The sequence below is a fragment of the Periplaneta americana genome, chromosome 9 (genome assembly GCF_040183065.1).
Source record: "Periplaneta americana isolate PAMFEO1 chromosome 9, P.americana_PAMFEO1_priV1, whole genome shotgun sequence".
NCBI classification, from domain to species: domain Eukaryota; kingdom Metazoa; phylum Arthropoda; class Insecta; order Blattodea; family Blattidae; genus Periplaneta; species Periplaneta americana.
This window is the reverse complement of record NC_091125.1, coordinates 162101150-162115419: the sequence shown is the minus strand read 5'-3', so window position 1 is coordinate 162115419 and position 14270 is coordinate 162101150. Positions and strand designations below refer to the sequence as shown.

General features: G+C 35.0%; 1 protein-coding gene across 2 annotated transcripts in view; it reads left to right on the top strand.

Moving 5' to 3' along the window:
* LOC138706683 (uncharacterized) overlaps positions 1-14270 on the top strand; it is a 160025-nt gene that overhangs the window by 119520 nt on the left and 26235 nt on the right. For both annotated transcript variants that reach the window (XM_069836253.1, XM_069836252.1), the window contains exons 6-8: positions 2398-2596; positions 6180-6415; positions 8237-8444. In XM_069836253.1, coding sequence (XP_069692354.1) covers positions 2398-2596; positions 6180-6415; positions 8237-8444 — 643 coding nt within the window. The remainder of the gene's footprint in view (positions 1-2397; positions 2597-6179; positions 6416-8236; positions 8445-14270) is intronic.

The window sequence follows — 14270 nt, the reverse complement described above, 5'->3', positions numbered from 1 at the left end:
TTTGGTTCGCTAATATGTTTTCGCGGGATATCAGCCGAGTTAAGATTTTGGAATGCTCCAAGCTTTCGACTGCTATCTCTGCAGCCATCTTCAGGGAAGTGATGTCCGAACAGAAAGTCGAAAGTTTATATAGATGTTAGGCTGTCTCAGGTGAAACGGGATTGGTTGGCGGATCGGCCAATCCGGGGCCGGGAATTGTCATCGCTCGTAAGCTCCGCCCCTCCCGGGATTCCTGCGTGAAGTTTGGCGGGCGGCGAGCCCTGTTCCGCCGGTTGGAATCGGTTGCCGTCCTCAGTCCGTGATCTTCATGACCTTGATTGTAAGAGGGCCTGAGTTGGTCTAAGGCCGGTGTCCATGCCTAACTGAGCTGGAGCGGGTACTATGTACACTTGGCTTCCTACGTAGATGTCGAGACAAGAAATTGTGGACTCCAGCTCAGTCAGGCATAGACACCGGCCTTAGACCAACTCAGGCCCTCTTACAATCAAGGTCATGAAGATCACGGACCGAGGACAGCAACCGATTCCAACCGGCGGAACAGGGCTCGCCGCCCGCCAAACTTCACGCAGGAATCCCGGGAGGGGCGGAGCTTACGAGCGATGACAATTCCCGGCCCCGGATTGGCCGATCCGCCAACCAATCCCGTTTCACCTGAGACAGCCTAACATCTATATAAACTTTCGACTTTCTGTTCGGACATCACTTCCCTGAAGATGGCTGCAGAGATAGCAGTCGAAAGCTTGGAGCATTCCAAAATCTTAACTCGGCTGATATCCCGCGAAAACATATTAGAGGTTAAATGATATTCAGTCAATCGCTTTCTGTTTGCCCCCTGCAGTGCTGTGTTGTAGGTTAAAATGGCTGATCTAGTTGTCGATAATTCAGAGCTGTAGCATTATAACTTACCAATAACAAAATGTCCCCAATTTTTTATATCTTCAAACCTTAAAAACTGTTAGGACTTTCACAAAGAAATTTTTTTTACAAATATTTGATCTTTTCTGATTTAAAGGATAATATATCCTGCATTATACAGTAACAGTTGAGAATCGTGCACCAATTAGTTACAGGTAGTCATTAATTTTCAACTTTAATACTAAAAATTTAAGATTTTCTATTTCGTTTGAAAAACTTGTAAAATCTCTATAAGGATAGGGTGACCAGATTCATATCAATAAAAAAGAGGACACAAAACTTCAAGGAGGAGGACATTGTTCGAAAAAATTGGAGGAGAAAATATGTACCTAGATTTAGGCGTAGGCCTTTATTATACTTTAAATTACGTCAATATCTATTTTATTACAAAATATTTATAGTACAGATTTAAGCGAGAAATATGTAATGCATATGGAAAATACTTTCCTTTAGTACGGAGTAACGCATGGAATAAGGTATAGCTGACATTGGTTGGCTAGTGATTTTCTTAAAACATAGCTACCCCACAATGTATGTTTCCACAGGTAACTAACCTAATTGTAGCCTATAAAATTTATGTAACGTGAATGAAATTGAACAATTAATAGAAAGTCAGATGTTCAAATTTATGTAACTTTATTTCTATCAGTGCATATCAAAGATCTTGTTTAGTATTATATACAAGGTCTTTACTCAAACTGCCTTCCATATGACGTAATAAAATTCGTGTTTTAATTATCTATACAGAGATGGCTCCACTGTGTAGCAAAATATTTCTAGCTGTACTGTGAAGACAGAAGCATTGCTAGCTGCTTCCACACATATTACATAGTTCATAGTTCTCGGTGTAGTGTGTTACGGACCTTAAGGCTTGTATCATACTTAAGAGTATGTTAATATCTATTTTATTACAAAATGTTATGAAAAAAATAATAACAATTTTACAGTTATGTAGCTGCATATGAAAGTGGACAGAAAATATATTTTTAGATTTATATTTGCACCTTGATCTCTTGATTTACTTGCTGTCTCTGAGCAACAACCATAACGAGGAGGAGGAAAGAGAGTTATGTTCATTGGCAAAGAGTATATTCAGTCGCTGCTGCCACCTATAGACAAATTACTTGAAAAAAAATAAGAGTCAAATCAGATAATTTCAAAATATCAGGCATACAAGTTACGAAAAGGAGGACATTTCTTGATTTTTTAAAAATCCCCCTGGACCCTGGACAAAGATCTAAAAAGGAGGACATGTCCGGACAAAAGAGGACGTCTGGTCACCCTATATAAGGAATAACAGTCAACAATATAAATACCGAAATTGCACTAAAAATTAGTCTTTCTATTGTTGATCAACAGCTAAAAACATAGATAATTTTTCTAATAATTTAAGGCCAGGGCAGCATTTTGTAAGAATTATAAGGTGTCCTTAAACTTCTGGCAACACTGTATATTACAAAAAACAATCTTTTTCGTCCACAGCTGACCTACAGGCAGCGCCCCCGGAACAAAACATGAATACACTTGCAATTAATCGTTTGCTACGTCGGCTTGAAGCGGCCATTGCTGGAGGACAGCACAACCAGGCCGCAGTGTTGGCCAAAGACCTGGCTCGTCTCAAGATCAGCTGCTCTGTTACAAGACAGCGACGCAGCTTGGATGCTAGTCCTGCTTCTATCATGTATGTTCCAATATGGAAGTTCATTCATTCTTAATGCATTTGTTTCAAGACATAGTAGTGACATGTTAAAAACCTAATTGAGAGATAGAGGTGAATCAGGGTAGCGGGAAAATACTTGATAATTAATAACACAGGGTTGCGAAATTAAATTTTGGTACAAGACTTTTAATATCGAAGGTTGATTTTGATTAATTGTTGGCTTCTGTTGAAGGGTCTGAAGTCAGATTTTGCCTATCACGAATGAAACAATTTTTATAATGTTTTAAAGAATTGCCATATTTATAGCTTCATTCATGCAATATTAACACATTTAAATATATCAATCAATCTTCTTAATGTATCCAGCTGTTTGCTGACAACATAAAGTCCACTGTAGTCTATTCAGTTGTTGTTTTTCACGAGAAATGAGGGGTATTTTGATCGGTGTTCATTATAGATGCCTGTTGCTAGTAGCCAGAGGTTGGGGTGTAATCAATATATACTGCAGGGCTGTGTCTTCTGCAACTGGTACTGATGATTTTAATTTACTTCTTTTGTGGTTTATGGATGGACAGTATAGAAGAATGTGTTCCAGATCTTCATCATGATTATTACACCACAGACAAGTAGGATTATCAGAAATGTGAAATCGGTGTAGGTACAATTGAGTGACAATGTGACCTGTTCTGGCTCTTGTTAAAAATGTTTGAACATGTCTGGGCAAGTTTTTGTACATTTCCAGGTCATTTGGTTTCTTTTGTACAGACTGTAAAATTTTTCCTTTGTCAGAAGAGAGCCAATTGTTGATCCATAGGTTTGTAAAATGAGACTTTACTGAAGCAAAAACATTGGATAGAGATATCACTTGAAGAGGTCTTGGTTGCAAATATGTTGCCTGTTTTGCAATATCATCGACGTTCTCGTTTCCAGGTATACCACAATGACTAGGTATCCATTGAAATGTTGTTTCCTTTTGGAGTTCTTTTAGTTTACTTTGTTGTTTCTGAATTGGAATAATTCTATGTGCATATAGGTTTGGTACATATTTAATTATATTAAATATAGCCCCCTTGGAGTCGGTAAGTATGCAAATATAAATATATAAATCAAGTAATCCTTGAAAATGTCTATACAGTAAAGAAAATCAAACAGCACTGTCTTGTTCATATTCATAATTTAGGTTCAACGCATTTCAAGTCTCGTGCAGACACTTCATTTTTCAGTACTGCTTCCTCTTCATCTCGAAGTTCTGTCTACGAGATTGTCTTCTATGTTGCAGCTCCACATTGTCTCTTTTCATAGACCAACAGTAGTCAACCATCATCAGTTCATCCCACTTGCCTTGATAACGCTTTTCTATTTCTTTCACGTCTTGATGAACCCTTTCTCCGTGTTCTTCGCTGTAATCTCCAAGACAATCATGGAAGACAATGATGGCTGTGAAGGAAATAGAGTTTAATGCTCACATTGCATCCTAAATTTTTCATAGCTACCAACATATTTTCTACAATGTTTTTGAAATCTGGGTGTTTCCTATTCTCCAAGATAATGAGTTTGGTAAAATATTTGAAAGCTTTATTGTAAGAAATGGTGGGGAAAGAAAATCTTTAAAATATGAGGAATAGCGTGCAATGATTTCATGCCGAAATAAATATAATCATCTCTGAATTAGTATATATAAAAAAGGAAAATAATTATGTTTAATGTTTATGTTCAACAGCAGTATCATAAATAAAAATAGAACAAAATACACAGTCTTATTTTTTATTTTATTGGGTTATTTTACGATACTGTATCAACATCTAGGTTATTTAGCGTCTGAATGATATGAAGGTGATAATGCCAGTGAAATGAGTCTGGGGTCCAGCACCGAAAGTTACCCAGCATTTGCTCGTATTGGATTGAGGGAAAACCCCGGAAAAAATCTCAACCAGGTAACTTGCCCCGACCGGGATTCGAACCCGGGCCACCTGGTTTCGCGGCCAGACGCGCTGACCGTTACGCCACAGGTGTGGACTACACAGTCTTATATCAACTTTGAAATAATATTTTAATATTATTCAACTAGAATTTTTAATTATTTTATACAACTATAAATTATAATAAAAGTACTTAAAAATTATGATGTATAAAGAAATTACTTAATTGTGATCTTTATGCAATGTGAAGGTAATTTAAGTAGTACAAGTATCATCTTCGTCAGACATTGCTTGCCTAACCTCTAATTGAAAGTCTGTGAACTTGATATCAGACATGTATGAAAATCATGTTAAATGGAAGGAAAGTAGTGTAACTGTGGTTGTCTTTTCATTTAATAATAATAATAGTAATAACTTCCTTTGGTTTACTCCAATAATTCTGTTCCACTGTTTTTTTTTTTTTTTAGATTTTGAATGAAATATAATTTTTTTTATTTCTTTTGCTATGATGGAATTGATGTCTCAGTTTACAAAACTACCAATGTAACTTGACATTTTGGAGACAGAAGAAGAGAATTCTCACATGTTAAAACCATTTTGTTTAGCAAAGAATTTTGATGTCTTGCATATAATTAAGAAACATTTTATTTATATTGAATAATGGACGATTTTGGAGATAAAATGAAAGTCAAAGTGCCAGTAACAGGATACACTAGTAATAGTGTAATAATTAAGACCAGCCTCATGGTCTAGTGGTCAGAGCTTCTGGCTATAGTTCATGAGGTCCCGGGTTCGATTCCTGGTTAGAGCACAGGAATTTTTCCTTAAAGGGGATTATTCCTGTGTTCGTCCATGGTCAGGAATTTAGGTTAAGTTTAGATTTAAGACCTCTCCTGGCACCACATTATTATAATCATCCTATCACATCATCGGGGTAATGTAACTCCGCCTTCCAGGCGCCCCAACCTCAGAAGTGGGTTACAATTAAGCCACAGCCAGGAGAGAAGACCAGAAATGTCGAAAAGACAACCTGGTGGCATTGGATAAAAAAAAATAAAATAATAATAATAATAATGGCTTTATTTAATCTGGCAGAGTTAAGGCCGTAAGATCTTCTCTTACATTCAACCAGGATTAAAAGTTGCTTACATAGTTGAACATACAACTGAATCGGAATTAAATAATTACATACTGATACAATTTAGGTACGTATCTTAGTTACATTTTTCTCTAGCTTTTTGACTCTTTCAGATGCACATTAAAAAACAAAGATTTCCAGTATTTGATACTTCAATCAATCAATCAATCAATCAATCAATCAATTCAATCAATCAATCAATTAAACGTGATGGTTTTTCACTTATAACTTAAGTCCTTTGTACCATTAAGTTTCAGCTCATCATTTTTTGCTTAATTTACTCTACATTTGGTGATATTAACTTTTTGTTGCTTAATAATTTTAAATGATTTCAAGCCATTTCAATTACCTGAAATCAATGGCTTGTCTTCCCCCCCCCTACTTTTTTTTTATCGAGCCAATGAAGGAAAGTGAAAACATTAGTCTTCGTCTGAAAGATAAAATACTGCCATAACACTGATATTATGTAGGATACTTTACGAAGTGATTTTTTTAAAATGGTGTTTTGAGAATAAATTTGAGTACTAATGCATCTTCATTTGAACAGGGTGGACATGTACGTCGAAGACAAGGTGTCTCATCAGGGCCCCATTCCCCTTCAAGTTATTCCAACAATGACTGTTGCTCAATTGAAAGAAAAAGTCGAGGAGGAATTCGAGATTCCAGTTGGTGTTCAGCGGTGGATTCTTGGGAAGATGCTGGCTTCAGACGACTCGAAGACATTGCAGGAGCACAATGTCAATTCCAATGGCTGTCCAATGTTCCTTTATCTGGTGGCTCCTGGTAAGTATCCCTCCTACATTGAGGTCTCTGGTTCAGATATCTTGTTCATGTTTTTTTTTTCTCACTAACCCCTTTTCATTATATAGATTTTTTTCTTTCCTCTTTTTTCGTGATACTAATTAGCATCACAGACAACATGATTTCACGATCTTTTGTGTGTCTCAGCACCACAGATTTTGTAAAGTTGGCTTAGGGAAGAAACCTATATCAATAAGTAAGTTTCTTGTTTTTTTTTTCATATTCGTTCCTTCTTTCATTCTTACATTCTATTCCTTTTATATTTTGCGCTAACATTTTCAGTCTTTTATTTATTCCTGTTCCCACATTTTCTTTCATTCTTCTGTTATTCCAGGGTGGATATCCACTTGGAAAAAGGGGATCCATACTGTAGTTTGTCAGCAGGAAAAAAATACATAAAACCCGTGGTTATAAGAAAGATATGTTACATGTGTTTATTTCTAGATTAACCATAAACGCAACACACATTACATATTGTCCATTGTTCCTGCAATAACTCCTATGTGACATATTTATCGATTTTCAGATTTTGCTCTATTAAATAACTATTTAACGACGATATGATAAATGCTTTTAAAGAATTATGCACTGTAACAATGTAAATAATAATAATAATAATAATAATAATAATAATAATAATAATAATAATAAAATTTAACATACAGATCTGTAACGATTCAGGTTTGGAAAGTAAATAATTATAAAATTCCTTACATGAATATTGCTAGAAATTGTATTGGGTAGTGAGAATAGGTTTTACATACTCGACAGACATTTTATTCCTGACCTTGTCCACTGACCTTGCCTCAGAAAAAATGTTCTACATTCCCACAATGTGAGGGAATTGCGAAAAAGATCTCTGCAATTTTTACGAGTTCTGTAAATAAATCAATCAATCTTCTTAATGTATCCAGCTGTTTGCTGACAACATAAAGTCCACTATAGTCCACTGTAGGAGTTCTGTAAAGATTCCTACCTTTACTTTTTCCTTGAAATATACTAGCCATTTTTGGTGAGCTGGTAGTTCCTAAAATCATCATATTCAGCCTTATTTGTGACAAAAGACTTCAAATTACAAAATTGGTCAAAATATTTTGAGTCTCTATGAGCACATCTTTTCATTCAGATGCATTAGTGAGTGTACTGCAAGACAGTGAAACATTTTAACTCTTCAAATGGTGTTAACCACATGTCCAAGTATTCAATGCAAGTAACTAGGATTCTAGAAACTGCCTTGTGGAACAAGCGGGTTTTGTATTCACTTCCTTCTTTCTCCTCTTTTCTTAACTCCTTAAGGCCACTGGAAATAGCTCAGTCAGTGAAGGCACTTGCCTACTGATCCGGAGTTGCTCTCGGGCATGGGTTCGATTCCTACTTGGACTGATTACCTGTTTGGGATTTTTCCGAGGTTTTTCTCAACCTTAAGGCGAATATTAGATAATCTATGGCAAGTCATCAGCCTCATCTAACCAAATACCATCTCGCTATTATCAATTCCTTTGAATATTAAATAACTGAGTAGTTGGTACAGCGTCGTTAAATAACCAACTAAAAACAGAAAAACCTCCTTGGCTTTGAGGGGAAGAAAGACTTGGTCATGTTTTTCTAATTGCCTATAAAGAATGCATCACCTTTATGAGGGACTTGTCTTCTTTTTAAATGAACTCGTGATTATGGAATACAGTTGTTGAGGAATTTGTTTTATTCATAAATATAGTCCAAAAGAAAAGTATTGGGTCGCGTGAAAATAATTTATTAGAGTTAAAATCTGTAGTCTAAATTGTATAATAAATTTTGTTGTAGATGGTGAGCAGGAGGGAGAACCCGTGGCAACAGCTGTCAGTCCAGAGAAACGTGACTCAGCTGAACCTGTTGCTCAAGTTCAGAGACCTCCACCCCCCGAAGCTGATCGTCCTGGAGGGTGGTACTACAATGATGAGGAGGATCGCTACAGTTTCTGTGAGGATACTGAATCAGAAATGACAGATGACGAGAGAGATGGCGGGTCAAGGTAAGGAACTTATTCTTCTTGAGTGGCATTTTCTGTATACACATTCGGCTTTAATGTTTCTCCTTTACATTTTTTTCAGACTTAACTGAATTTTGTATAAATATTTTAATATGATGGGTTAGGTTGGTATCCATTAATAAAACGAAGGTCTTAACTTCTGTGAGAAAATGTTTCTCCAACAGTAAAAACACAGTATATGAAGACAAAAAAAAAGCCTTAAAATCCAGACATGAGGTCTGCCAACTTCCTTTTTGGATGTTCGGATTCTAAAAGAAATATTCTGAAATATTTAAAAGAAATCCTACAAATTAAACCAAACCCTTTAACTCTATTAAATATAGAATATAATCTAAATTTAACAGAAGAAACACTAAAATCAGAAGTAAACACTGAAATACTAAAACAATTGTCTTTAGAGACAATTAATATTAGGTACCCTCCACAAAACTGGCTTCATTTATACACCGACGGATCCTTGATCTCCAGAGAACAAGGTGCCAGTGCAGGTGTTACGTGCTGTCTCTTCTCACTTTATAGATCTCTTGGGTATGGAACAACAAGTTTTGATGGTGAAATCATTGCAATAAGTGAAAGTCTCAGGAATCTTCTATGCCACATCAGTAAATTTAAAAGTGCAGTTATATTGTCAGACTCCAAAGCAGCTATTCTATCAATAGTCTCTAAACACACACCTTCATCTCAAACAGCAGAAATAACTAAAATGCTCTCTCAATTAATATCACTCAATAAAAGAATTGTATTCCAATGGATACCATCCCATTGTGGAATCCTGGGAAACGAGAATGCGGATGCTTTAGCAAAGAACGGCAGCACTGCTACTTACAGACCTGTTACTAAATCTACGTATTACTCTGTGAAAAGATTTATTAAATCTACATACTTCAACAAACAAATTTGATAACACAATCTCAAGGGAAAAAATGGAACTCTCTGCATCAAAATCCACAATTAATTCCCGATTTACCAGAAAATCGTCTGTAGCTGCATTTAGATTGGCAACAGGCCATGATTGTTTGGCCAAACACCTGCATAGAATTGGAATATATCAGTCCCCTAACTGCCCATTGTGCAACTCAAACCAAGAAATGGATTCGGAACACCTCAAAATCTTGCTTCAGTGGCTGACCATGATAATATCTTTAAAAAATATTGGAGTGCAAGAGGTCAAATGACTTTATTGTCAAATGCCTGGCATTAGAAAACAACAACAACACATATTCTGAAACTACAGTGATGATGCATATTTCAACAAATGTGTTGTACATTTTTAAAATCTTTGAAATTTAAAAAAATGATGGTTTAAAATTTTACAAGAAACCATATTTTCTCAAATAAGCTGTACACACCACTTAAAAAAAAAATCTTCGTAACAGATAATAGTCATAAAAAGAACTGTTCTGGTCTAACAGTTCTTCAACGACTAATACGTGGAAGCATGATGATGATGATGATATTTCTACTAATCTACAGTAAAAATGTACTTGCAGCTTTGTATTTGTAGAAGTTTCATTTGTCGAAATAAAATCAATGGTTGAATGAACTTGTAAACATATGTATTTATATATTTAAGTATTTGTCCCTTGTTGCAGCTCAAAATGGTGAGAAGATTTCTAAATTTCTAATTACTGACTTTAATAAGATATAGGATCTCTACTTTTTTTTGTTCTGCTTTTGTCCTGATTGTTTTAGATAAATTAGATTATTATGGAATTCACTCATATCTCATAGATAGGACAGAAAGTTGAAATCAATACAACTATGAAATCTGCCTCGACATGGGGAACTATTAATAATGGAATTCCTCAAGGATCAATATTAGGTCCCCTACTTTTTCTAGTGTTTATAAATGATCTTTCCCCCCTAATAAAAGATGTAGGTCATCCCATATTATTTGCAGATGACACAAGTATAGTAATTACAGCCAATAACTCCAACACATTCCAATCTTCAACAGAGGAAATTCTCTTCAAAATATGTGACTGGTTCTCAGTCAATAAAATGGTATTAAATTGTAACAAAACTAACATAATTCAATTTAAATCCTGTCCAAATTCAACGTCGCAAATTTCTAGTGCAATAATTAACAATAGATCCCTATTAGAAACAACAACAACAACCAAATTTTTTGGCTTAAAAATCGATAATGTGTTAAATTGGAAAAATCATATTAAAGAAATTACCCTCAAACTAAATTTAGTTTGTTTTGCTATTAGATCTATGCAAAAGATAGTAAATATCAATACCTTAAAAACAATCTACTTTGCCTACTTCCACTCAGTAATGAGTTTTGGAATAATATTCTGGGGAAATTCCACAGATAGTAACAATATATTTCTATTACAAAAAAGAGTAATTAGAATAATAGTAGGTGCCAAATCTAGGGAATCGTGTAGGACTATTTTCAAAAAACTACAAATAATGCCCATGGCTTGTCAGTATATCTTTTCATTAATAATCTTCCTCGTATATAATTGTGAAAACTTTGTAACTAATTCAACAGTTCATAGCATAAATACACGTCAAAAAATGACTTTCATACTCCATTGGCAAGTCTATCGTGCTATCAAAAAGGAGTGTGTTATATGGCAGTAAAAAATTTTAATAGCCTGCCTATCGATATAAAAAATGAAACTCAAAACATAAAATTATTTAGGGCCAAATTAAAGAAGTACCTAATTTCTCACGTCTTCTATTCTGTAGGTGAATTCATCACATTCAATAACACTGCCTGAAATTGATACTAAAACTATGTGGTGTACTAGTAGACTATATTGTAAATCTCGTCTGCATATATTTCATCTAGACTGTAACTATAAATTAAGACTTTATAATAGTATTAAGTTTTTTGACTTATTCCATATTCTAGCTGTAAAGCAATGTATGAATACCATGGAATGTTAATAAATTCAATACAATACAATACAATCAATTTGTCTTGTTTTGCACTCCTAGTTCAGTTACTGATTGGTGTTTGTGCCATTAATGTTCATGACATATATTTCTCTTGTCTTCCAAACACTCTGCTTCTAAAAATATTTGATCGCCGTAGTAATTAAAGAAGCTTTGGACCGTTGACCATATCGCTGAAGTCACATTGTGGACAGTAAATGAAAGTGTGAATTCAAACTGATACTTAACACGTGTTTCCCTGTCACTGGTGCTATTTATGATGTACACACGCAGCTGAAGAAGTAATTGATGAGATGCCAGAATCAACACATATGCCAACACCTGTTCCACTGGCTGGTTTGCCAAAACCTACTGCTATATCAAGACTGCATAATATAAATATTGAATTACTTGTTCCTATATGAAACTAATATGTATCTACTACATATAACACGGCATGCAATAGCTAATAGAATGTTATTTTCTTGTCGAAATATAAAATTTTAATCACGATTTTCATATATGTTAGAAATTATAACGGAAATGATATATGAGGTATTACAACAAAATGAATACGAGTATATACACTCGGATTATTACATAAAACATACCGATAATTAATAATAAAAGAAAATCCACAAGTACAGAAATTTTGACACAACATGTACAGAGAGTTGAAAAAGGACAGAGGATAGATTTCGTATCTAATTTTGGACTGCAAAGGTCAGTAGAAGTGACAGCTGCCTGTAAAAAATTCCTGAAATATTCGTGGTAGTTGGAATGGGACATCAGTCCACAACCATAAAAAAAAAGAGAAAGAACATTATCATCGAAATAATCCTGTTCCAGTAAATTCTCTGTAATTCGAACTTCAGTTCAGACTGGATTTTCCCCCAGTTAGTTTGAATTAGTGGGGTTCTACTGTACATTATTCATCTGTTAATTAATAAATCATTATTGTTAGAATTGCCTATTTAAAGACACGACATCCTGGATGCCTGGATAATTTCTTCGAGGAAATGCTGCAATGCACATAATCTCTTAAAATGTTGTTGTTTTCTAATGCCAGGAGTTTGACAATAAAGTCATTTGATCTCTTGCACTCCAATATTTTTCAAAGATATTATCACGGCCAGCCACTGAAGCACAGATTTTGAGGTGTTCCGAATCCATTTCTTGGTTTGAGTTGCACAATGGGCAGTTAGGGGACTGATATATTCCAATTCTATGCAGGTGTTTGGCCAAACAATCATGGCCTGTTGCCAATCTAAATACAGCTACAGACGATTTTCGTGGTAAATCTGGAATTAACTGTGGCTTTTGATGCAGAGAGTTCCATTTTTTCCCTTGGGATTGAGTTATCAAATTATGTTTGTGGTAGTCTAAGTATGTAGATTTAATAAATCTTTTCACAGAGTAAAACGTAGATTTAGTAACAGGTCTGTAAGTAGCAGTGCTGCCCTTCTTTGCTAAAGCATCTACATTCTCGTTTCCCAGGATTCCACATTGGGATGGTAGCCATTGGAATACAATTCTTTTATTGAGTGATATTAATTGAGAGAGCATTTTAGTTATTTCTGCTGTTTGAGATGAAGGTGTGTGTTTAGAGACTATTGGTAGAATAGCTGCTTTTGAGTTTGACAATATAACTGCATTCTTAAATTTATTGATGTGGCATACTGTAGAAGATTCCTAGACTTTCACTTATTGCAATGATTTCTCCATCAAAACTTGTTGTTCCATATCCAAGAGATCTATAAAGTGAGAACCTCTTAAAATATAAAAGCAAATAAGGATGGATCCACCAACATGATAGATATAGGTTGCACATTCCATTTGATCATTGTTGTAGTAGAAGCATAACTTGGGCCTTGAATGAACAAATAAAGCTCTTTAACTAACGAATGCATAGCTGATGGCATCAATTCAACTACCATAGGGGTAATATCGCTGTTTTTGTTGTGCTCTTTTTTGCTAAGGAATCTGCTACCTCATTACCAAGAATTTCACAGTGTGAAGGAATCCATTGCAAAACTATTGTTTTGTGAAGAGACTATAAGTGTTTGATACTTTGGTGAATATCAGCAACTCTTGTTGTTGTATAGGTGTTTGCATTAATGGCTTGTATAGGTGAATTAGAATCGCTAAATACAACAGATTTATTATAAAGGTTAATGTTATAGAAAAGCTGTTTTTATGCAGAATTGATTGCCTCAAGTTCTCCATCAAAGTGAGTTGAATTTTGACAGAGACATATATAAGAACAAAATAATTTATTGTATATTACACCACCAGTCGTATTATTAAAGTTATTGGAATAGTTGAAGAGGACAAACATTCTTCATCTTTCAGTTAACTTCTTTTCGTACATAACTTTCTCATGCATACCTAAATTCCTACACATAATCTGTTTCCTAAATTATTCTGAGTGGAATAACCGTGTGTTTTGATATAAATATGATAGTTTGAATCTCTACATCTACGAAAGTACCAACAACCGAAATTGTATCCTCGTAGCACCGGTTTTCTCTGCCTCAACAACAATATCCTATTTACTGGTCACATTATTACTACTACTACTACTACTACTACTACTACTACTACTACTACTACTACTACTACTACTACTACTACTACTACTACTACTGCTGCTGCTGCTGCTACTGCTGCTGCTACTACTACTACTACTGCTGCTACTACTACTGCTGCTGCTGCTGCTGCTGCTGCTGCTGCTGCTGCTGCTACTACTACTGCTGCTGCTACTACTGCTACTACTACTACTACTATTGCTGCTACTACTGCTGCTGCTACTACTACTGCTACTACTACTGCTACTACTACTACTACTACTTTGTTTTTGTTTTCTTTTATTGATATGATACATAATTCGTATCAACAATTACATTCATGTAATGT